This window comes from Hippichthys cyanospilos, chromosome 11, assembly GCF_059441005.1.
Source record: "Hippichthys cyanospilos isolate Australia breed blue-spotted pipefish chromosome 11, RoL_Hcya_1.0, whole genome shotgun sequence".
NCBI lineage: Eukaryota > Metazoa > Chordata > Actinopteri > Syngnathiformes > Syngnathidae > Hippichthys > Hippichthys cyanospilos.
The window spans coordinates 12088875-12112990 of NC_142379.1; the positions used below are offsets into that span (position 1 = coordinate 12088875).

Consider the following 24116-nt stretch of genomic DNA (forward strand, 5'->3'; position numbering starts at 1 on the left):
AAAGAAGAAATGATGCGCTTCATCAACGGGCTGGCCTTTGCAGATGAAACTCAGCATTCATCAGTGCCATTAAGGCCGTCATATCAACACTGCCATCTAAAGCCTGACGGCGTTCGTGCATCTTAACAGGACCGGAAGGAGGCAGCGAGGGGGCGGACGACTTCCATGTTCCTGCAATAGGTGCCAGGGGACTTTCAAATAGGAATGGACCAGTGGTGTTGAGCCAATACTGTTTGTATTTTGAGGTCTAGGAGTACTCTTGGAGGATGTAGAAACCAGCCACGATAATAGAAAAAAAAAAAGTCCCCTTTGGCAGTAGCTGACGCTATACTGTGGAAGTCATATGAGCAATCAACTGCTCACATTTTTTTTCGAATTGTAATTCTTTTAAATCAAAAGTACTAGAAGTATTGGTAGTTTGAATCAATGAGTACTCCTATGACAGTACAAGTATACACTCTGTCAGTAATGACCAACAGCAAGTGCTGATATTGCTAGAATTTTAGCTATTATGAAAAATAATATTTAAACACTAGGGCCAAATGATGTGGATTTTTGGGGGGCAGAAAACAGTAAGAATTACTGACTAATCGGCTGATTCATTTTTATGCCAGCATTTGTTTCTTCCCAAGGAATTTGTGTTAAGTATATGCACATTTTCATGATTTACATGCTAGCCTTTTACCTATTCCCAACAAATAGTAGGGGTCAACACTAAATATTTTGTTAAAACTTTCCTTTCCCCTGAGTGATACAATTAATGGAAATTACAAGGGCATTGATTCTTGTCATCTATGTTTGTGTTGCTAGTAGTGAGCACTAACAACTGCCAAAGATAATTTACCCAGTCAGGTTTTTTTTTTTTTTTTTTTTTTCTACATTAATGGTGAGGGCTAATTATGTAGCTACTTTCAGCAGTAAAAAAAAACAAAAAACAACATATTTTGCTTATAATTTGATAACTGAATTATTTTGCATTATACCATGCCTTTGAAAAACAAATTGTCTACTTGCTGTCAACTGAAAACGCCATCAGCTGTGCTCAACGCTTGGGTAAGGACCAGGTCACCTTGTTGATCATTTCAAATAGGTGGACTATTCCTTCAAATGTCAGTTGTTGTTATCGACATCCTCCACGAGTTCCCAATGCATTATAATAATAACGATTGAACAGACTGAGAACCTGTACTGTCGTGATTGAAAAAAGAAGAAAAAAAAAAGAAATCTCACCTTGGACAGACAAATCAAATGTGGCCAACTCATTCTTGATCATCTCCTCACTGGATTTGACTTTGGGCTGAGCGCTAGCCTTCAAGAAGTCGGATTTGCCAAATTTTGGCTTATCTCCCTGGAAGGCGCAAAAGTCGTCCGAGGTCTCGGTCGGGTTGGCCTCTGATCCCGACTCGGCGGGCACGTCGGCCTTCCCGGAAACGGTGCCGGCGAAGTCCCCGAAGTCGTCCTCGTCTTCGCCTTCCCGTTGTTCCTTACCAGCAAAGTCAGCGAAGGCTTCGAATTTGTCATCCTCGGCGTGGAGGGATGAGGCGGTCTTGGCGGGCGAAACGCTTTCAGAGTTCAGTTCGGCTTTTTGAGTGGACATAAAAGGCGGCGGAGCGGCGCCCCCATTGCCCTGCAGCTTCTGGGCCTCGCCGGTGATGCACTCCTCCCGATCTGACCAATCGTAATTGGCTAGGCTGCTGAGGCCCGATGTCCCAAATGGGTCAAATTTCATGTCGTCTCCTTCTGCAATGACAACAAAGACATGCCAGTGCTTCCTGAAAATAGCCAAGACGCTGTCATGACAAACTGAAGACGGATGACAGACATTGCAATATTATCGCATAGGGTTATGCCATCAAGTCATCATTCTTTTCATCTAATGACACTCTGGCAGACCATGAGATACATACGTACAGCAAACAAGGTCTGTATCACACATATTTTTAAGCCATGGTATTTGGGTTATTATAGTTTGCCGTCAATGTAAGGTCTACACACTATTGTTTATATCCATGCTTTTGTGATTTAAAAAATCTAATTATTTCAAGTTTACCTACCATTATTGTACCGGTACACTAGATGATTTTTTTTTTTTCCCCAAAAAGAGGCGTAAAATACACAAATACTATGAGATAATGTTGAACAAACTGGAATGCCGTTGCGCTCAACAGCTAATAGCATCCAATTTCTTGTTCAATGGGAATCTGCATATACCTGTTACATTTTAAAGTGCTTCCGATACATTTACAAATAAATTTCAGGTGATCATGTAGGACTAGTCAAGCCACAGCCATGTAGTATACCATCGACCATATACCGTCGACCATCACGGGTTAGGAGTCTAGCCGTCTGCGGTCCACCTGGCTGGAATGCGGGATGGTTCCTGCCCAATGGCTTTGCCTGCTGTCAAGACATCACTGCACTATATAGCACAATATGTTTTCTGTAATTTATATTGTTTCTGTGTTCGGTACATGCAGCATCCACTTCAACCTGTGGGCCTGGAAGGGGGCTCCTCCCACCTGTGGTCCCTTCTGGAGGTTTCTGATTTTCCCCAAATTGGGGTTTTTGAGTTTTTCCTTCCCCTTCTGGGAGCTTTGACAGGGGATGCTGTTGTGTACCTTACATTGAAAAGATGTCTCTGTATGACCTCTTTTCATTCTGTGAAGCCCTTTGAGACTTTGGTGATTTAGGGCTATATAAATAAAATTTGATTGATGATTGATTGATAGTATTTGGTAAACTATGGTTTATTTTGAAGTTGGCCTCTCACTGCATTTTCAGTGTGCAAAATTTAGATGGCGTTGCAAAATTCAGGCGGACGTGCCGGCAGCAGTTTTTCCTTGCAGCATCAGAGCAGGACGTACTGTTTCTGTTTTAATTGTCTTTCGGCGGAAAACCGAAAATGCATTTTTTTTTTTATTTACCATTTTTGGCCAAATATTTTTGCTGACCAAAATTTAAGACACCTATCTATTAAATATAAAATCAATAAAGTTAAACAGGTTACAGGTCACTTAAAGATTTTAAAGTATTTAAGGACTGTGTAGACCTTTTAGATCCTTTCTACATGCAAGTCAGAATTTAGAGTTGTGTGCATTCAGTGGAGTACCACAACGTTCTGCAACATCCACGACAGCACTGAACTTTACTGGAAGATATACAGGTGTAACAGAAAAATAGCAAGAAGGTTAAAGAGATGAAGAGAAGATGCCCTATCAAATTCCAGAAAGCATAGTAGAGAATTTATGGCTGTGAGTAGTTGCATAAGCTGATTATTATTATTATTAGTAATACACATTGCTCATTTCCATTAGATTCTACGGTTTTCATTGTAAATATTGTTAGCATTAAGTTTGCACACAGGTTGAACATTTTGCGACAATGTCAATACAATGTCAGTCTTTTTTGTTTTATGCATCAGTTTTACTTTAAACCATGTTTTGCCTCTTATTTGCTGTTATCAGTTATAAGTTGATTTGTATTGCTTTTTGCTTTTGTTGATGGTTAAAAGGATACAGGTTTAGGTATACTCATACTTTTATAAACAGTATTCTTATTTATAGTTGTGCGTCGGGGAGCGCAAAACGTTTTCTCTTTCCTGCGGGGGCTCGGCAGAATGTAATTGAGAAGCACTGATGTACAAACACTATAAGTATTTATTTCTGTGTTAGGGCTAAAGCAATGACAATATGGAATAAATAACATTAACACATGACTAATTATATCCTGTTGCAACAGTGCAGCCTGGTGGCAGTAGTTGTTGGATGATATGGGAGAGATTTTAGTGGCATATGTTAGTAATGTACAAGAGTTAAAAGTTTCAAATTATTGTCTGAGGATTCCGTTTTGGGGTTGGGTTCCAAGTAAAGGTTACTGTTTGAAATTTGAGCTTGAGTTCATTGTTAGGGTGGAGTTTCAAAATTAGGGTTTTGACTGGCGCTTTAAAAAGGGGGGATGTTACACGATTACCACAGCTCTGAGGTCCCAGGTTCAATTCCAGCTCACTCCAGCCTTCTTGTGTGAAGTTTGCATGGTCTCCCCACCTTGGACTGATTGCCAGACAATCGCAGAGCACATCGAGACAAACAATCATTCACACTCACACCTACCGGCAATTTGGATTGTCCAATACACCTACCATATCAGTGGAGACACACGAGAGGACGGGGTGGAGCATGCAAACTCCAAACTGGAAGGCCGGGGCGAGCTGGAATTTGACCTGGGACCTCTGAACTCTTAGGGAGACAGGCTAACCAGTCTTCCATTGTACTGCCCTCAATGATATTATAACATATTATATAATCCTTTTTGTTTTTGTGCCAAGTCGTCTGGATTCAGATAGAGTTATATGCAGCATTAGCCTTTTCTGCCACAAGAAAATTTATCGAAAGACACCTTTGCATTGGCTCTGGTTTCCACATTAAAATATTTCCATATGACTGACATCATACGAGTAAGTGTTACACGATGCTACACGATGCTATCTTAATGTAAGCTTTTGGTGACAGTAAAAATATGTTTTATATAAATATAAATATATATATATATATATATATATAAAAAAAAAATATATATAAATATATATATATATATAAATATATATAAATATATAAATATATATAAATATATATAAATATATAAATATATATATAATATATATATATATATATATATATATATATATATATATATATATATATATATATATATATATATATATATATATATATTGCTCTATTCACTAAGAAATAATGATAATAAACACACACACGCACAAAAAACAGCACATATTTTTTGTAGTGTCCATTGTAGCCCCAAACGCAATTTGTGAAATTGACAAGGATTTAGTTTTGGAAGTAAAACATTTAAACTAAGGAAGAAACCAAGAAGAAAAATAAGACGGCACCCATTTTTGAGCCATAACAAGAAGAAGATTTATTACCACAACAAGAAAGAAGAGAGCCAGAAAAGGTCACAAAGTAGAATAGAGGTCTATCGTTACAAGAAGAGGTTTTCGGCAAACATATGTAAAACTAGACTTCAGATTTGTTGCGCGTTATACAAGAGCATGCAGTCAGGAGGAAAAGAATAGAAAAGAAAAAAAAAGTCAAACGAAAGAGAAAGCAAAAGCACAAAACCCAGAGAGGAAGGCACATTCACAGACTCAAATCAGTCATTCGGAGGAGCAGGTGACAAAATCCATTCAGCTACCAGGTTGGAAAGGAACACTTTTTTTGTTTTAGAAAAAGGGAGGAAAGAAAACATTACATAAACCCTTTGAGAACTCAAAATACATATTAAACTGCAATGCAGAGGCTATAAATTGGTCATCTTCTTTGCTTTTAAATAAGTGTCAAGTTATCAAGCACTCAAAGGGTTATAAAGCAGCCAAACATCCCTAGCATCTCTTAAAAAGAACTTGAATTACAAGTACATCCAAAAAGAAAATTTAAAGAGACAGTATCCTTTTTTAGCTTTGGCACTTAGTTCTAAGAGTAACTTTAGGAGGACTAGCTTAGTATAAGCAAATGACATTTCATTTAATCTACAGCGTATCAAACATGCTGGACGTCTATCTCTCAAAAAATGCAATTTTAAAATCCAATACATTCTTCTCTCTAACATGGCGTCTGGGGTGGTCTGTGTGCTTGTCAATTTCACAAATTGATAAAGGCAGCAGAAAGCAGAGCACGACGGATAACATTAACCGAGGAACATATCGTCGAAGCGGATGTGACAATTCAAAGCCGCTGCCCCCCAAAAATCCCCTCAAAAATGCAATAACAGTTTCCTTCTGTGCACTGTACCAGAAAGCCACTTGCCAAAAGGAATACTGTCTCTTTAAGAGTACGTTGAGTACGTGCATGTTCAGAAACAGCGGCGCGTCTAACTGGGCTGAATAACGCAAGATGCTTGGTGACTCCCAAAATTAGAGTCGGCAACAAAAATAGACTCGACAGCCGCCATTACAGAACGACAAATGCTTTGTAGGAATGCGTCCATTTTGTGTTGCTGCTTCTTTGTCTTAAATGTCTACATTTATAAGGCAATGACGATGCAAAACTGGATTCTATCACATCGTGTATGAAAAAACAAGGACTGATGAATACCTTAATGGAATGTCTGAAAGAAAGCGTGAATGCCATGTTAAAACCATGTAAAACGGATGAAAATGGCAATTAAAAAGGATCTGATTTGCTAAAGGATAGCTAAAAAGGGCACAAAATTCAGCCTATTAACCTAAAGCCATGTTGAATACAAAAATGTTATTTTGGCACCAATTTGTGGCAAATTGGTGGAAAAGATGTTAAATTGAAGGGGAGCAGCATTTTGTAGTATCTATTAGCTATTAGAAACCTTTTTCAGTGAGTCGATTACTAACACATTTTTGCCTTTTACAGTGGAGCCCTGCCCCTCAACACTGTATTGCCATTACAGAAGGACAAATAAACACAAAATAACCTCAGCATCACTTTAAGGAAGAATCATTATTTTGTTTAAGAAACCAACGCGCCCAAGGAAGAACAACCTATCAGATGGAATGAGCGAGATTACTGAGGCGAGACTACGTTCAAATCTCGCAAGCGGTTTTAAAACAGCAAATTCTTCCTTCAGTCGGGCATTCAAATAATCACAATAAGGAAGGGAGGAGATTATGGACGGAAAAAGAGCAAAACATAAGAGAACTAAAAGATTTAAATAAATAAAAGAGATGAATGCTAAAACAAGGGAACGAAGACTGATGCTTAACATCCAATCTGATATGTTTAATCTATCGTAATTTTTTTTTTTTTTAACATGTTGTGTGTGCGTGTATGTATGAATGTGAGGCCCCCCTCACCAGAGCAAGCGCACTAGTTCCTCACCTGTAGCGGGCGGCTGGTGGGACGAGAGCCCTGTCAGATCCAGTGAGCTGTCTGACATCACATGCTTCAAGTCTCCACCCACGTCGGTGAGCTTCATGTCCAGCTGCACCGACAGCGCATCCTCAGAATCGTCCTTCCCGGCGCTGCTGCCCCCGATGGACGGGAGGTCCAGGGACTTGACCGAAGCGCAGTCCTCCTTGCCCTGCTTGAAGGCGGACACCTTATCCACGAGGGTCTTTTCCGAGGCGCCGAGAGCCGTGCAGAATTTGGATGACTGGAAGTCGGCGAAGTCATCGCCGCTGTCCTTGGCGTCGTCGTAAGCCAGGCCGCCACCTTCTAAGGACAACTGCTTGAAGACGTCGTACTTGTCCGTGCTCCGCTGGGAGGTTTCCTCGCCGTGGACCGTCGCGCCGCTCTCGCGTCCGGGCTCCCCGCCGGAACTCCCAAATGCCATAAAGTCGGCAAAGTCGTCCTGTGCTGCCGATGGTGCCGCCGGAGCTCGAGCGGCATCTGAGGACAAAGAGCCAAATAGGGCGAAGTCTCCAAAGCCCTCAGGCTTGGAGCCACCCGGCGGAAGCACCAGAGAGGGTGGTACTGTTTGTGTGTCTGAAGCAGGCGGAACGGAGGGTGTGATAGAGGAGAAAAGATCCAGGTCTGCCATGTTGAGGGGGTTTTTGGCTTGAGGAATGGAAGCAACTGGCGGCTGCTGCTGTTGTAGAGGCTGAGAGTTGGGGAAAGGAGAAGGGAAAGCAGGCTGGAAGATCTTGGCCTGCTCCGAAGCCTCTAGTGGAGAAACGCTGTCTGCGGTTTTGAAGTCCGTGAAGCCGTCATCAGTTCGGACAGGTTTGAAATCGGCAAAACCCTCGCCTGCAAACCAAAGCACAGGAAAAAAAAACATAAGACACAAAAATAGTGTCTGCCAAATACAACAGTGAGAAAAAAAAAAAGACATCACACTGCACACACTGGGAAGATACTTCCAGGAAAGGAAATATCGCCACAATATCTGGCAGTGGCATTTTAAATGTTCATGAAACTTTAGTGCCAGGACATGTCCAGTTGACTAGTGCTAACCTGAACTGAAAATGATGACAAAAACATGTGTCGCCACATGTCAGATAGGCACAGCAAGTTTACTTTTTTTCTTCAGAATTCCTTCAAAAAACAAACAAACTAACAAACAAACAAAAAAAAAAACACAGAGTAATCCAGCAGAACATGTAGGTGTGGCTGTCAAGAGCCATCCATTGGAGATTGCAAGACTGTCCACAGCAGTGCTTCTCAAATAGTGGGGCTGGCCCCCCTGAAGGAGGCGCGAAGTGTGGCCGGGTGAGATGACCCCCAAAAAAAGGCTTTGTTGGTTATTTATTTTTATCTTTTTTTCTGTTTTATATTGTTAATATTAAAAAGATACAGGTTTAGATATACAGTACTTAAACAATTTCTATAGATAGTAATCTTATTTATAGACAGCACGTTGAGTTGAGGGGGGCGCAAAAAGTTTTGTCTTTGGGGGGGGGGGGGGGGCTTGGCAAAATATATTTGAGAAGCACTAGTCTACAGTCATGTGTAAAGAAGAAACTAGGGCCCAACCTATAGAATTTTTTTTGAGGCAGTTGTCGGCTTTTGACAGAAAAAAATGCAGATTACGATTAATCATTCGATTAACTCATTCAATCCTTAAAGACATTCATACATCTTTACAGAGTCCAGACATTCAATCCCAGGTACTTATTTACAGTTTATTAAATAATAGGATAATGATTAATCAGAAAAAAAAGCGGGTACTGAATTATTTAATTTAAAACATTTTATTTTTCATAATAACAAATTTCCTCAGGAAAAGCTAATAAAAGAAAAGTTAAAATAATCGGCAAATATTGTCCATTTTGGTCGATCATTTATGGCTGATGTTGGAAGGACCATCGGTTGATTTGATCGGGCAGGGCCCTAAAAGAAACACTCAAAAAACATTCCAGAAATATTTTAAAACTGGAAGAAAGAGTCTTGGCGCACAGCAGACCAGAAGCATAACTTACTGGACTTGTAAAACTGGTTCCCATGGAAAACGATTCTAATTAAATATAAGGAGGGGGACAAAATACTGGAATCAATATTGAAGGTGTGAAAAATAGTATAAGAAGTGAATTTCAGTACCCAGAAGTTCATGACTTAGAGCACATTCACACAGAGCAACCGGTGCTGTACTTGGCCCACTTAATCCTTCTTAATGGTTTAAAATACAAAGTAATGTTCATCATGATGGTAGTACTCATAAGATGTGACTTTCAAGGCAAAATCTTCTTACCTAGTGGTTTCTTGTCAGTAGTATTTTCTAAGTGTCGAAACACACTGTATTTGTCTCCTCCATCTAACATGGAGGGAAAAATATATTGTAAGGGAAAAAAATGCATCAAAGCAATAATAATACATATAGTTGTTAAACTTGTACCTGAGGTAGAGTGTGTGACTTCTGTGGGTTGATCCGCAGACAGCTGCTTGAAAACAGCGTACTTATCAGAGGAGGCAGAAGAAGCCCCGGATAGAGGAGTCAACATGGAAGGTACACTGCAAAATATGAAGCAAGGACTGGGTTCAACAAAGGCGCCAGACCATTACATTAATCTGTATCTATGGGCTGAAGGTAAAGCTTTCAGGTGTGTTGGAATTGAGATTTGCAAAGGAGTGAGAAAAAAAATCATGTTTCCGGTAAATTTGTTCTGCACAAGATGTTTAATGGAAAGTTAATATGTTCAAGCTTAACTATAAACATTTCTGTTTTGTGGTTAATGTATCCAAGGTGTTCCAACAAATTTAGCAGTTACTTTAAAAGTTGAGTGCTTTTCACGTGTGCGGCAGCAGCACCCCAGTGGTCAGCATGCTCATATTTGCAAGTACTGACCAGCAGCCCACCCGGGGAAAAAGAGAGAGAGAGAGGAAAAAAACAAAGAGATTTTGCCACCAAGCAACACCTCATTCTGCGGCCCTTGTCCCTCACAACATGAACAATGAATTTGAAAGTGACATGCTTGGTCCTAATAAGCAAAGTACAAAATAAGCTCAACGGTGACAACTATAAAGTTGTTGTCTCTTCCAAACAAGCTTTTTTATTTTAGCACTTCTCTTTTAATGTGTCATTACTCCAAATTTTCTTCTGTCCTTGAAAATGTGAGGGAAACGTAACGCCGCTCAAATGCTGGATAAATTAGTTCCACCTCATCTTCATCTCTTGATGTATAATTGCCTCTCTGCATGAGTAATACGACTCATCGACCACCCGCTGAAATTAATTCATTAGGAGCTGACCCAAACTCATTGTTATGCCGAGGAGTTTCTGCCAAGACAGAAATGATCGCTAGCTATTGGAGATGTAACAGAACACAATAGGCAGGACAAAAAAGCTTTAAAAAGGAATGGCGAGGGCTGCATATGTTACCTGTTTTGCTGCTGTGCTGCCGCACCAGCGAGAAACTTTGCGCTTGACTCCCCCTGGAAGTCGGTAAACACCTGGTCACCAGTTCCAGCCTTGGGTGCCTCCTGGAAATCTTGGAAGTCATCGTCTTCCACTTTGGTCCCCTTAAAGCATGCGTGAACATAACGATACATGGAGAAGTGAAATGGCTTGAATGCACTCAGTTAGGTCTGTTCACTCATCAAGAGTGAAATTAAACAACGTAAACAATTCATTTAAACAAACTATCCGATGTGGAGTTTCGTCTCTGTTTTGCTACAAGGTGACTAAGGCTAGGTTCACATTGCAGGGCTTAATGCTTAATTTGATTTTTTTGTGAGGTCGTTCCCCATTCCAAATCAAAGCAACTTGTTTGTGACCCATGTTTGACCACTTAACAGCACAAAATTGTCCCACATGCGCATTGAGGACATTGTGACGTCACAAAAAGCAGGTATGCTTAATGTGTTTATGGAAGTAACTGCTCATGTTGAAATGGGTGTCATTAGGCAGTTATATTTTCAATCGGTTAAATTGAAAGAGTAAATTAAAGCGGGGGTGAGGTTTTTTTTTTTGTCATGGCATTTTATGCAGTGCCAGCAACATCTCTCTAGCTTGCTCTGAACGTGTTGCTCACCAGCTCCCAGGTAGCGCTCACTGAGAGACAGAGACAAAATATACCTCACACTCCCCTCACTGAGTTGTCTTCACCTCGTCTGATATTATTGATTTGGGTTTTCTACCTTCTTGTGCCCTTTTAAGCGCAGGTTTGTGACGTTTGTTTTTTGTTTGTTATTAATGCGACCTGGCCTTTCATACTAAAGTCACATGTCAAAAGATTGGATACATATCAGATTTAGTACCACATACCCAAGTGACCTGCATTTTGCGAAAAAAAAAAAAAAAAAAAATCGGATCTGTGTCGTTCACACTGCCATCAAATGATTATATACAGGTCTGATAAGGGAAGAAATGTGTCACAACACAACACCCCCAAGGTGTTATTTTCTTTGACTGATGCATTTCTAAGCAATCATCGCTTATTGCTTATCGCTTAGGGTGTGGAAGCCACACAGTGAGAAGGATAGCTCACCAAAGAGACATTTTACATCCTGGTTATGAATGTCAGCATTGCAAAAGTCATTTTTAATAAGAAATGGAATCACCAATCTGCTAAATATAATTTATATGTATATATGTGACTGAGGAAAGTGTCAAAATATTATGATCTGGGTCCTTTAAATTGTTCTTTTTAGTAATCCGACAGTACGACAGGAACGACATGAGAAAATAAAATTACTAGTGATAGCTTCATTAACCCGCATTTAGCATGTTAAGTAAGCGAACGTTCATATCTTACTTGAGTAGCTGAGAAACTAGCAATGAAGTTAGTGGGTGCTGAAGGCGGAGCCGCCGTCATGGCGGGCATGACCGTAGGGGCTGGGGTGGCCATAGGCATGGATACTGGCGGGTGGGTCATCATGGGTTGCTGGTGCTGGGGCATGACAGGGGCTAAGGCCATAGCTAGGGCTGGCAGGTTGGGCACCGGCGGAGATGGGAACTGACTGAGGATTTCCACGCTCATCGCAGGCAGCCCGCTCTAAAACACACACATATTCAAAATGCTTAAAAAAATTTGCAGTTGATCAATCTGATCACACCCTCTCAGTCCTTGATGCAAGACTGACAGATTTCTTTAATAAAAGACAAAAACAAACAAAAAAGTGTTTATTTTCGAAAAGAACATATGCCATTCTGTTTGTGATTAGGTTTTCGAAAATTAAATGTCAAATGGGACTGTTATTGTCTACTTATTCAAATAAGTACGGTATATCAAAATTACATTGTTACACCAATTTTACCTGCGCCACACCGATGAGCGCCAGCACAGTGTAGAGCTCCTCCTTGGTCAGCAGGCCAGGGGTAGTGCGGTTGGCGGATGCCCAGATTTGTCCCAAGGCCTCCCGTGGGAGACCCGACGACATTAGCAGTGGGTACAGCTTGGCGGTGTCTATGCCAGCTGGAGTCATGCTGAACTCGAGAACCTTCTTGAACATCTCTGAGGACAGACAAGAAATATTGTTTGTCCAGAAATAACAAACTGCAACCCTTTATAAATATCAGAAATTAAACAACATTAGCTCCATTACCAACCATTTAAAGTAATATTTGCCACTAGTGTCATCTACAAAATCAGTCGCAACTGTTCCAACATATCTAAATCCAAAGATTACCTGGGATGAGGCTGTCATTGTAAAGCCAAGCTGGCGGGATAGACTGGATATGCTCCTGTTGTGGATACACACCAACTCCCCCTGTGGTAATCAACACACACAAACACACACACGCACACACACAGGATTATTATTATTTTTTGTTTTTAGCATTAGCCTAGTTTCCAATTGCCAAGTCTCTTGGCAGTTGAGTCCCTACTGCTAGCCAGAATTCCACAAAAAATATCTCTGGAAAGCTTGGTGCAGATGTAACAAAAGTATAATCATTCTCCATGTCAATAGCAGGGATAAAACATCTGGCTATATTTACCTACTTCATGATTTCGGGGAAACACAATGGTACCGTTAACTTACAAGTTTTTCAGTTTACAAGCCTCAACAACACATTTGAATAATCTGACATGACACTTGTGTAAAGAAATTTGCGCACTCGCACTGTAGACATTCAGACCAAATAAACATTATCAATTAATTAAACCTAACAAAAACATCAAAGTAATACAACACTTTATGTAGAAGAGATTCCTCAAAAAAAATTATTCACCTATGCGATTCTAATACATTTGGCTTGAACAAGTGACTAATTAAATAGTATGACAAGGTACCACCACAAATGATTGGTCACCTAAAACCTGTAATGTTTATGAAGAGCCTCAAATGTGTGCCTTGATAAAAACAAAGGATACAAACAAGAAAATATCACAGTAAAATTTCAATGTGCATCCATGTTAGGCCAAAGCAGGCAGGATAAAGCAGGAGGGGTTTCCAAAACAGCCCAAGAGATACATTGAATGCAGAAAACCTGGAAAAGGGTATAAAAAATTTTAAAATCAAGGTACCCGGCGCCCCACTTGATATGAGCAAGGTTATTCAAAAAGACTCTGGCATAGCAGAAGACAGAAAGTTGCGATTTTTAGTAGCAGAAAAGAGCTGTGGCGGTCTCGTAAGAAACGGGCTTCTCTCACCGCTGTCACCACTGCTTGGAGGGGAGGGCTTTGCAGCAGTCGGGGCCACGGCGGGCCCAGACGCTGGGGTCTCGTGTAGCTTTTCCACGACAAAGACCGACTGGAGACCCAAGTCCCTGGAAGCCGTGGCCCAGTTCCTGGCCTTACTGCTGCTCTGAAACTGGGTGCAAACTTTAGCTCTGGGACTGATTTGCGTCAATGTTTGCCTGGGTTTAAAGTTCAAGTGTGCCGTCTTGCCAGCTGTGAGGTCGCAAGAGGAGAAAAGCTTTTCTTCCAGGGACGGGCCTAGAGAGGAGCGAATGGGGCACACGTGTTTTTCATCAGCCAACAAGCCTCTGTTTTCAAATGTGGCACCTGCTAAGATTGTTTATAGTTATTACGACGCATGTATGTGTGAAAATGTGCCCACTAGTTCCCTGGAATATAAACCTTTCAGCATACGTACTTCCAGGTGGCAAAAACTCTAAATAATTTCAGATTGCGCCACTTGTAAAAAATAATACTTTACATGTCATTTAGCAATGGCAGAACATTGGGGAAAATGATTCATGGCTTGAATAAACCCTCAAATCCATATTTCATCAGGTTATGCTATTTTGACGCTGAAAAGGGCAGCAGGCTTTAGAGCTCATGTACACTAAATAAAAGTTTGCCAAATGGCTTGAAGACAACACAAGTAAATATTTTATATGTACCTGTAAAGAATTATCTCCCAAAATCTGGATGGAGGTTTGATCTTTTTAAATTGGCCTTCTATGCCTGCCCCTTGATGTTCTCACAGGTTTAGCTCGGTGATATAGCTAAGCTTTCCTTCGGCATATATCGTAGCGTAACATCAAACAAGTTTTTGTAATCCTTTCAGTTGTCAGTGGTTGTCATTCATTTTTCTCCCACCTGCAAGTACATTTGTTTCGAAACATTATGAATGTTTATACTGTAGCTTTTGTGATTCCCCTGTGAACGAATGAGGAAGTTAGTTGCCTGAAACAGAAAGACAAGTTTATTTAAAAGTCTACTGTATTTGGACTGTCCCATGAAAGGCAAGATGTTGTGTTTCTCAATTAGGGTTTTTAATCACTTTAGGGTGCACTCACGCATGTCTTTTTGAACCAGTCTGACTTAAATGACATATCCAAATATAATATGAGACAGTTAAAAAGAATTTACAGTGTACTTATTTAAAAAAACAAACCAACAAACAAAAATCTATGACTTGACTATCCGTTTTAAAATGTCAACCATGAGTCAGTTTTGCTTTAAAGGCATAGCGGCGACCTGCACTACACATAGAAAGTCTTGCTTGTATCCCACGTGAATTTGAGGAAAGATGGAAGATGACAGAAAAAAAACAATTACCTTGAAATGAAGTTTGTGAGCTGCTGCTGATGGCAGAGTGTAGAGGAGCAGCAGTGGAAATGGACACAGAGGAAGGGAGGGAAGGGTGGACTTGAGAGACAAGGTGTGAGTGTGCGCAATCGACGGGACCTTGCACAAACTCACTAAACTCCTCATCCTCCTCGGGGACAGCGGGCGTAACGGGGCCGATTGTGGCGTTCCTGTGGGAGGAGGCCGCGGAGGAAGAGGAGGAGGAGGGGAAGGAAGAGGTGGGCCCTTGAAAGTCACTAAATTCATCATTGTCCTCAGACAAAGGCAAGGGGAGGGAGGGAGTGGCGACAGATGAGTGGGATGATGAAGATGATGATGAAGTCAAGTCTGGAAGAATGAACACATTTAGATGATGGAAGAGGACATACAAAAAAAATATTCAATTGAAGCGAAGATGTCAGGATCACGCAATAAAATCCAGTTATTCCTCCCACAATGGGGCACTGTAGAGTACTGTAGTAGAGTCTTCTACACAGCTGGTCAAAGTATGGCTCGCAAGACTCATGCAGCACGCTCCATTCTGTCATCTCGGCCAACAAAGCTTTGCATTACTTATTTGGTGATCTCTTATGGATTCATTTAGCCTTTTTTTCTTTTTATTGCAATTGGTTCATTTAAACCACAGGTGTCAAACTCAAAGCCCGGGAGCCAAATCTGGCCCGTCACGTCATTTTATGTGGCCCGCGAAAGCAAATCATGTAAGTTTCCATGACCCTTGCTAATCTCTGTTCCAAAACTTTAGCTTGTCGTGCATAATGAAAAATAAGGTTGAGATTTTTTTGGTTTGTTCTGTTACAGTAATGTAAACAATAAATGAACAAACTAGGCAGCTTTACTTCTGATTTGAAAACAACTAAGCCATCAATTTGTTGTATACAGTAATAATACTATGAGACAATTTAAAATCGACTTGGTTTCCTCAACATATCGGCCCAATGAAGGAAGTTCTCGTTACAAAATGGCCCGCGACAAAAATGAGTTTGACACCTCTGATTTAAACATATTCACTTGTTTCTGCCTTTAGGGTTACACTGAAACTGAAATGAGTGACAGTTAGAAATTTTGGACATTTTTATTAAATTTCATTTCATGGCCACATAAAATGATGTGGCGGGCCAAATCTGGCCCCTGGGCCTTCAATTTTACATCTGTGCTCTAATTATATCACAAAGGGGAAACTGTACCTGGCTTCTTGCTCTGCGCCGACGGCGTGGGGTGCATCTTGGCGTCCCTGCTGAAACCGTCTAGGTTCCCTTTTATCGCTTCCAAGGCGTCGTCCCGGCTCTTCTCCCCCAACTAGGACCACAAACACGAAAAAAAAGTGAGTGAATAGAAACAAAAGCAGGCTAAAGAATGTTACAGATACTCTTTCTAACCTTGGGTTTGACACTACTGAGCAGTCTAAGCTTCTGCTTCTGCTCTTCGAACTGCCGCCGTTTCCTGTCCTCCTCCAGCATCTTCTGCTGCTGCTCCAGACGCTTCCTACAAACAATAAAAAGGAATTGTAACACAGACACCCTTGAGAATGCCATTCTATAAATAGATCAAAGATGTTCCTGTTGGAAAAAAAAGACAAAAGCAGGAAAGTGGACAACTTTGATTAACTGTTACCTACAGTTTCGGTCAAATTTGACAGGTTTTGACATTTGACTCGTAAAAATACCTAGACTTTTATTCTTTTACTCTGAAACCTGATCGCTATCGAACACAATAATGTGCATATGAGGTGCATGTAATGTTTTTTTTCATGGGGTGTGGAAAAATAAACAGTATGTAAGATTTATTTGAGATGGATGGATGGATGGATGATGGATGATAGATAGATAGATAGATAGATAGATAGATAGATAGATAGATAGATAGATAGATAGATAGATAGATAGATAGATAGATAGATAGATAGATAGATAGATAGATAGATAGATAGATAGATAGGTGGGGGGTTCAAGGGAGGGAGGGATATAGGGGGAATGAATCAAGAGAGAAAGAAAGAGGCAGGAAGGGAGGATGGGTGTCTATTGATGAGAAAGAGAGCGTGCGGGAGAAATAGGAGGGAGTGAGAGAGGGAGGGAATGAGCGAGAGAGAAAGAGAATGGGAGGGAGAGAGAGGGAGCGAGAGATAGAGGTGGGAGAAAGAGAGAGAGGAGGAAGGGAGGGAGGGAGACGGAAAACCAGGGAGAGATCGATCGAGAGAGAAAGAAAGGGAGGGAGGGAGGGAGACAGAGGGAGCTAGAGAGGCGAGAGGGATGGATGGATGGAGGGAGAGAGAAAAAGAGAGCTCAAGAGAGAAAATAAGAGGGTGAGGGAGTGGGAAGGAGGGAAAGAGAAAGACAGAGAGAGGAGGGCGGTGAGAGAGAGCAATAGAGAGAAATTGTGTTTCTTACTGGTGCTCCTCGGCCATTTGCTTCTGCATGTCGGCAGTGTACTGCGGGCCAGCAGGTCTCATGCCGATAAACTGGGGCTGGCCCAAGAAAGGCATCCCAGGGGTCTGCAATCCCATCGCCATTCCGGCCTACCAAATACAATGAAGCCTTTATCTATCTACTAAACGCAGCACTGCCTTGAGATGCAAGTTTTATTGGTTAAGTGGGCACGCTTCTAAAGCGTAACAATAAGGACAAAGATATGTGTTAACTTGTTTTGTTGTTTTTAACTGTTTATTGTAATAGTCATTGAATCTGTCCAGAACCCACCTGCATTGGCATGGCACCTGGAGGCATCTGCCCCCCAAAGTTCATTCCCATCATGCTTTGCATATTTGGCTGCATGACTTGAACCATTGGGAAGCCCTGTTGCTGTTGTTGCTGCTGCTGTTGTGGATGTTGTTGCTGCTGCTGTATGGGCATCAAGCCTGCACACAAAACAACAAAAAATATATTTTGGCACATATTCACAAAATGACATTCTATTGTCTAAAACACAAGAGAGGTGAGAAAAGCATTGGGGAAAAAAGTTATTAATAGATCTAACATGGACGATAAGTATTTGTACTGTAGTTTATAACTTCCCCACATTGACATACACTAAGGGTGGTAGAAATGTCAAGTTGATGACTTTCTGATTCAATTTGCCGAGCAGCTGGAGATAGACACATGATCAGCAAGAAGCCAATCTGTTTTTGGGCAGATTGTAGCAAAACGGGGGGGGGGGGGGGGGGGGGAAGAATCGTTCGTAATGTTTGCCAGCACAGACGCCGAGTTAAATGACAGCTGAAGCCTTCTGGAGCCACCATGTGAGTCACCATTTCAGGAGAGAGGACGGTGGGAAAAAAACACAAACTTTGCAGACTTGACAGTGAATAATATCTAGTCACTGTTTATTTCAACTGTGCAAAGTGGCATTTATTCTTAATAACTGAGGAGAATCCATCACATTACATCCTTCCATCCATTTTCTTGAGCCACTTATTCTCACAAGGGTTGCAGGCCTGCTGGTGCCTATCCCAGCTGACTATGGGCAATAGGCAGGGGACATTCTGAACTGCCAATTGCAGGCACATAGAGACGAACAACCATTCACGCAACCAATCATAACTAAGCACAATTAAATATGTCCAATACACCTGCCATGCATCTTTTTGGAGTGTGGGAAGAAGCCGGAGTGCCCGAAGAGAACCCACACAGGCTCGGGGAGAACATGCAAACTCCACACAGGAAGGCCGCAGTGGATTTGAACTTGTATCCCTGAACTGTGAGGCTGACGTGCTAACCAATGCGTCGGCGAGTCGCCCATCACATTATAGTTTTGGAAACGCACATGGGTTACTTATTTCTAATACTAACACTGGTTACTAGATAAATGTTTTTTAGCAAATAATGTCCTTACCTCAAATCATTTAAAACTACAATTTTTTGTGTACTACACAAAAACAAATCTCTGTAAATGGATGTTTAAATAAATAAATACATGGATAAATAAATAAAAGCGTGATGTTAACATATGTGATGTATATCGTGACTCACCTTGTGCCGGTCCCAAACTCCCTCCGACGGGATACATGAAACTAAAGGGGAGGGGAAAAATTGGTTATGAGATGTATTTGTGGCATTTTGTGTCTCAATAAATGCTGGTATTAATCAGCCAGACAATGTTTTCCCGCCTTCTGCTGGAGAACAGAATATTGGGACAAAGGCTGAAAAATACACGTGACAATAATTCTCTACAATAGCTACATTCTGACTCAAAATAAAGCTACGTTACGGTAACTGCGTCCATGTTCTTTCCACCCACACTGGATTGGTTTCAGTTTCACCTCTGCTCTGTCAGTGGTATTCATTCTTTCATTATTTATGTGGCTCAGGCTCGCAACATGAAAAATGTATGAAAATGAATAAATAGTTGGCACTTCAATGATGATGCTGTTTCACAAACTTCTTCTTAAGTTACTCTTTGCTGTATGTCTAAAGGTAACTTTTCAATGGAAGTTTATTACCAAACTTTTGTTCCAAGGTACTTTTTTGTGGATTGTATTTTTTTGCTGTCAACTGAAAAACAAAAAAACTTAACTATTTGCATGTTTTGGGCTATTTTTTGCAATGCCGTATAATGTCCCCAAAGCCCTTGCTAATGGGAATGTCGTCATTGATGTCAACAAAGTATTGTTAAAGTTACATCGCAATTCATAAAACAAAATCTTTGCATGTCAGAAAAGAGCTTAACTAAGACTGGGTGGTAAAGATATGCTGTTTGTACATGGGCACTTGGACTTCTGATGTGCAGTAGATCCCTAAATTGAAATGGCAGAAGCACTGTCAAAGTTGGTACCTTCACAAAATTGTACATGGGTATCGATTGATTGTCTAATAGATCCATTTTTTTTCGTTTATTTTAAAAAGTGTCCCTTGACAGCTCTTATTAGCTTCAAAATGTAAGATAGCATTTTGTTTTATTCTTTTTGAAGAAAAGTAAAAAATGTAATCACATTTTATTTAATAGGTTTATTGATTTGAATGGAAAGCACAATGTACAATTAAAGGCGTATTTGTATTCCTCGGTTATATTAAACCACTACGGGCCCCTTTACGTACGTATTTGTGTTATTAAGCGACGTCACACACATTATACGTCATAAGTACGTAGGAAAGCTGGCTGGATTTGGACTCTTTTCGAGAACAAAATTAACGTCAGTCGATATTTGTCGTGATCAAATCCTCCTGTGACAGGACTCAGCTGCTAGCGTTAGCTATGGCAACCAGCCATCTCGTTCGCTAGCTTCGGCCACAAACCCAACCGGGGTCGACATCCCTTTGAAGCCACCGCGGTAACCGTTTAGAGGCAGAGCCGATGAGGGTAATGTAGAAATGTCGAAAAACATGACAAAGCGGGGAAAAGGAATCTAGTAAAGGCGTTCGAGTACCTGCCGCCTCCAGATGATCCCGGCCGCAGCGCCATCTTGAGAAGGGCAATCACCAGGATGGAAATGACGTCACACCATTGAACTAACCCCGCGTTGAGTCTTGCAGGCGCATCATAATGTTGGTTGTTGCAGTGCATGTTGCAGTGCATATATAAACCACTAGATGTCGTTATTTTTCTATCTTACTAACAACCGCGGCGATTTTTCTGTCCAGATGAATGCTTGATTTTTTTATTTTCCATGGTGGCTGTCAAAGTGGGACAGTAGAAGAAGCACATATAAAACCAAGGCTTGAAACAAAAAAATGAAACCTGACTAAAAATAGTACTTTGAAATACTAATGCTTGTTTGAAATTCAAATCCAGGCTTGAAACGTGAGCTTGAATCCCTAACATTAGTTCCCATTCTTTTTCAGAGAGGCAGATACAGTGAAATACATTTGGGCCTCTAACCAGCACAAAGAACTTGGTTGGGAAAAAAAAAACAACTGATGTATTCTTTTCTGATGTATTCATTTTTGAAATTCCATATGTATTTTCTTTCTTGAACTAGTTGAAAATAAAAAGGTAAAAAACAAAATAATTTGCTTAGTTATATAAGATTTGATTCATGCACAAGAATTGTTATCAATATGAAGTGTTCTCCTTTGGGATCATTGTAAAGATCAGTTCTCAGAAATGAATCATAGTGAATAACAACAGATACTAGGTTGCTTTGATAGTTTGTGACAAACCTTTCTAATGTGGGGGAGACTATTTTAGAATTGTGACATTGAATAGTCTACTGCATAAAAATGTCTTTTTTTAACTTACAGTATATTTTCCAGAAAAATTTATAATTTATCAAAATGTAACCACTATTTTTAAAAGATGTTTGCATGAATGCCGCTTTCAAACTATATTTGAAATAAATGTCACATTGTCAGCTGGAGTGCCTTCACGTATTCCTATGGTTACATACACCCCATTTTTAGAACCACTGGCCCAACTGATATTTGGAATCTTATTGTGAAAACCTAAACTTGATGATTGATGATGTCACCCATTATTGATTAGACTTCAGCTCATTAGGAATGTTTGCATGTATTCACGCCTCCAATTGAGGTTCATTAGAGGCCCGATGAGGCTCCATCATTCTGTTGCTGTAACTGTCTCCTCCTCCTCCACCGAGATGCCACTCACAGTTCTGGGATCAGATCATAGTGGACCCCCCTCTAGGGTGGAACCCCTTAAACCTCTCATACCCCCGTCCTCTCGAATGGTGGTGGGCCGAGAAAGGTGAACATTAACCGATGTGCCGTAAATCATGACAAAGCAGCGACAGCATCAGCATGACAACATCAATCTGTCAGACATTTGCCTCCAAACATGTGAACAGTCCTCATACCTTGCATCACAATAGAAGAAAAAGCCTTTTGGGGCATTTTATTGTAGAGATACAACAAAATTGGGGGTGCAATTCCAAGTTATATTCTCAAAAATACAAGTAGAATACAAAGTACAACAAAGTATGGAAACTAGGACTAAACTAACTGATGGCAAATTAGCAAATGAAACCTTGGCTTGAAACTATTGAACCTCAACCTTGAATTCAAACCATAAAGTTTCGCTGTTGACCTTGCGGTGACACCGAGAAAGGTGCACGCAACGAGACGGAAAGTTGAAGGTGCGCGTTGAATGCGGCAGCGGCATGTTTAGCTGCGTCACAAGAAAGGATGCTACATCAACTCCAGCTGGGCACCAAAGGTCCTCATGGAGGAGGTGGCCCACTGGGGGTCAAGGGTCAGGAGGGTAATTGGTCACCACAGCGACCCCGGGACCGAGACTCATCATTGACGCGCTAACACTTGCACGCGACACGGAGCTCTTCCATCATCACGCCTCTCTTTTCTTGTTCTGCTGCTTCATGATGATCCATGCACAGTCATGGAGATGAGGGTGGTTGCCATGGTAATGCTTTGTAGCACCACCTACAGTGATGTTAACAATACTCTTTTTAGGAAAATATTTTAGGTATGAGTACAAAATCTATGAATTTTGAAGAAAAAATGAAACGGCACAAAGTCTGCTGGAGCTGAAACTTGAGTTTGATCTCTATCTATCTATCTATCTATCTATCTATCTATCTATCTATCTATCTATCTATCTATCTATCTATCTATCTATCTATCTATCTGTCTGTCTGTCTGTCCGTCCGTCCGTCCGTCCGTCCGTCCGTCCGTCCGTCCGTCCGCCCGCCCGCCCGCCCATCCATCCATCCATCCATCCATCCATCCATCCATCCATCCATCCATCCATCCATCCATCCATCCATCCATCTATCTATCTATCTATCTATCTATCTATCTATCTATCTATCTATCTATCTATCTATCTATCTATCTATCTATCTATCTGCTAAAGACAGAGTTGATGTTAGCATTCAGGTTAGCATTCAGGCAGCATCAATTGAAATGATGTGAGCTTCTCCTCACACACAAACAGATGCGTGCAAGGCCCCTTTGTAGCTGGAAGGAGAAAAAGGTTACATAAAGGGCCTTGCTCAGATACTTGCAGGCTTCCTGGGTGTGAAAATCAAAGGTCTCATTGAAAAGCAAATTGAGCAACATCAGGGGATTACAAGACTGAACCCAGCTGGATGCAGGTCAACGTGGGGATACGAGGACTCACTGCAGGGGGATACTTAGGTTGGGGCAATAAGGGGGCACTGTATCACTGACAATTAACTACAACCACGGTCGTCAAACTTTGCTGCCCTGCTCCGTACACATAGAACAATGAAAATCATAGAATTCATCATTATTAAGTTTGAAAAAAAAATCAGTATGTTCAAATGATTGTGTAGTACATTCTAAAATGGCAAAGGTGAGCATGATCAACCAAATAACGACAAGCAGTCTTCAGTATTCACTTTGAAAAACCTTTACTCAAAATATCAACATTTCCTCAGCACGTATAAATAATGATTCAAGATTGATTTCCATTTTATACAAAAATACATTAAAAGAGAAAAAAATCACATGCGCGCGCGCACACACACACACACGCACACGATGTGGGTATGAATGAGCGCCCCCTGGATTGGACGGCAGTTAGCATATGCACTTCATAACAGTCAATAAAGCGTCAAAGCGCTACCAGCATCATGACCTAATGTTTCCATTGGAATGTCTAATACTGTTGGGTGTCGGGACCCTCCTTTCCCCCTGATCCTTTGGATTCCCTTGAGCTGTTGTCATAAAATCAAAAAAGTCGTTCCTTCTGAAACTGGGGAGGGGGGGGGGGGGGGTCCAAGTCTATCATCAACAATATTCATATCAAAACATGGATGATGAGGAGAAGATTCTTGTCTATTTTGTCCTCTTTTTACTTCTTCCTGCAGGCAGCGTTAAGCAGAAAAACAACAACAAAAAACAAAACGCTTGTGCGAGTTGGTGTCGTCACTCACGTAGTGCATAGACTGCTGTGTGGCGGGAAGGAAATGAGACCACCGTCCCATTTCTTTATGGCCTGTGTATATATTTATATACTGGATATATAAATTTCTCATCTTCGTTGCTAAATCTTTGCATAGTCCACTGAAGATTGTCAACAAACAAATAAAACAACCAAACAAAAATTACAGTATATATACACAAGTGAACGCCAAACAGGAAGACTTTGTGGTGGTGGTGATCAAACACCGGAATAACAAGCATCAAGATTGTCGCGCAGTCCAAAGGCGTGATTCGTTTTCCTCTTCTGCTCAGTCACTTTGAATAAAAGTGGGCTTGGCAACGGACCTTTTCATTATGTTTGTAAACAACAGGTGCCTGGGTACTTCCGGGTGGCAGAAAGCTAGTAGCTTGAGCGCGGACCT

The 24116-nt window shown here is 41.0% G+C and overlaps 1 protein-coding gene across 5 annotated transcripts in view; it reads right to left on the reverse strand.

The window, feature by feature from the left end:
* Positions 1–20307, reverse strand: part of synrg (synergin, gamma) — a 30921-nt gene extending 10614 nt beyond the window's left edge. For 3 of the 5 annotated variants that reach the window (XM_088427222.1, XM_088427220.1, XM_088427219.1), the window contains exons 1-16: positions 20259–20307; positions 18865–18905; positions 17596–17753; positions 17287–17414; positions 16279–16384; positions 16087–16198; positions 14873–15229; positions 13517–13801; positions 12552–12632; positions 12180–12376; positions 11678–11917; positions 10303–10442; positions 9319–9434; positions 9175–9237; positions 6867–7733; positions 1231–1740 (exon numbers count right to left, since the gene is read on the reverse strand). In XM_088427222.1, the coding sequence (XP_088283348.1) occupies positions 1231–1740; positions 6867–7733; positions 9175–9237; positions 9319–9434; positions 10303–10442; positions 11678–11917; positions 12180–12376; positions 12552–12632; positions 13517–13801; positions 14873–15229; positions 16087–16198; positions 16279–16384; positions 17287–17414; positions 17596–17753; positions 18865–18905; positions 20259–20293 (3436 nt within the window). In that variant the 5' untranslated portion in view covers positions 20294–20307. The remainder of the gene's footprint in view (positions 1–1230; positions 1741–6866; positions 7734–9174; positions 9238–9318; positions 9435–10302; positions 10443–11677; positions 11918–12179; positions 12377–12551; positions 12633–13516; positions 13802–14872; positions 15230–16086; positions 16199–16278; positions 16385–17286; positions 17415–17595; positions 17754–18864; positions 18906–20258) is intronic. The other 2 variants (XM_088427223.1, XM_088427224.1) reach the window with 2 other exon arrangements.
* Between the last annotated feature and the right edge of the window lie 3809 nt (positions 20308–24116).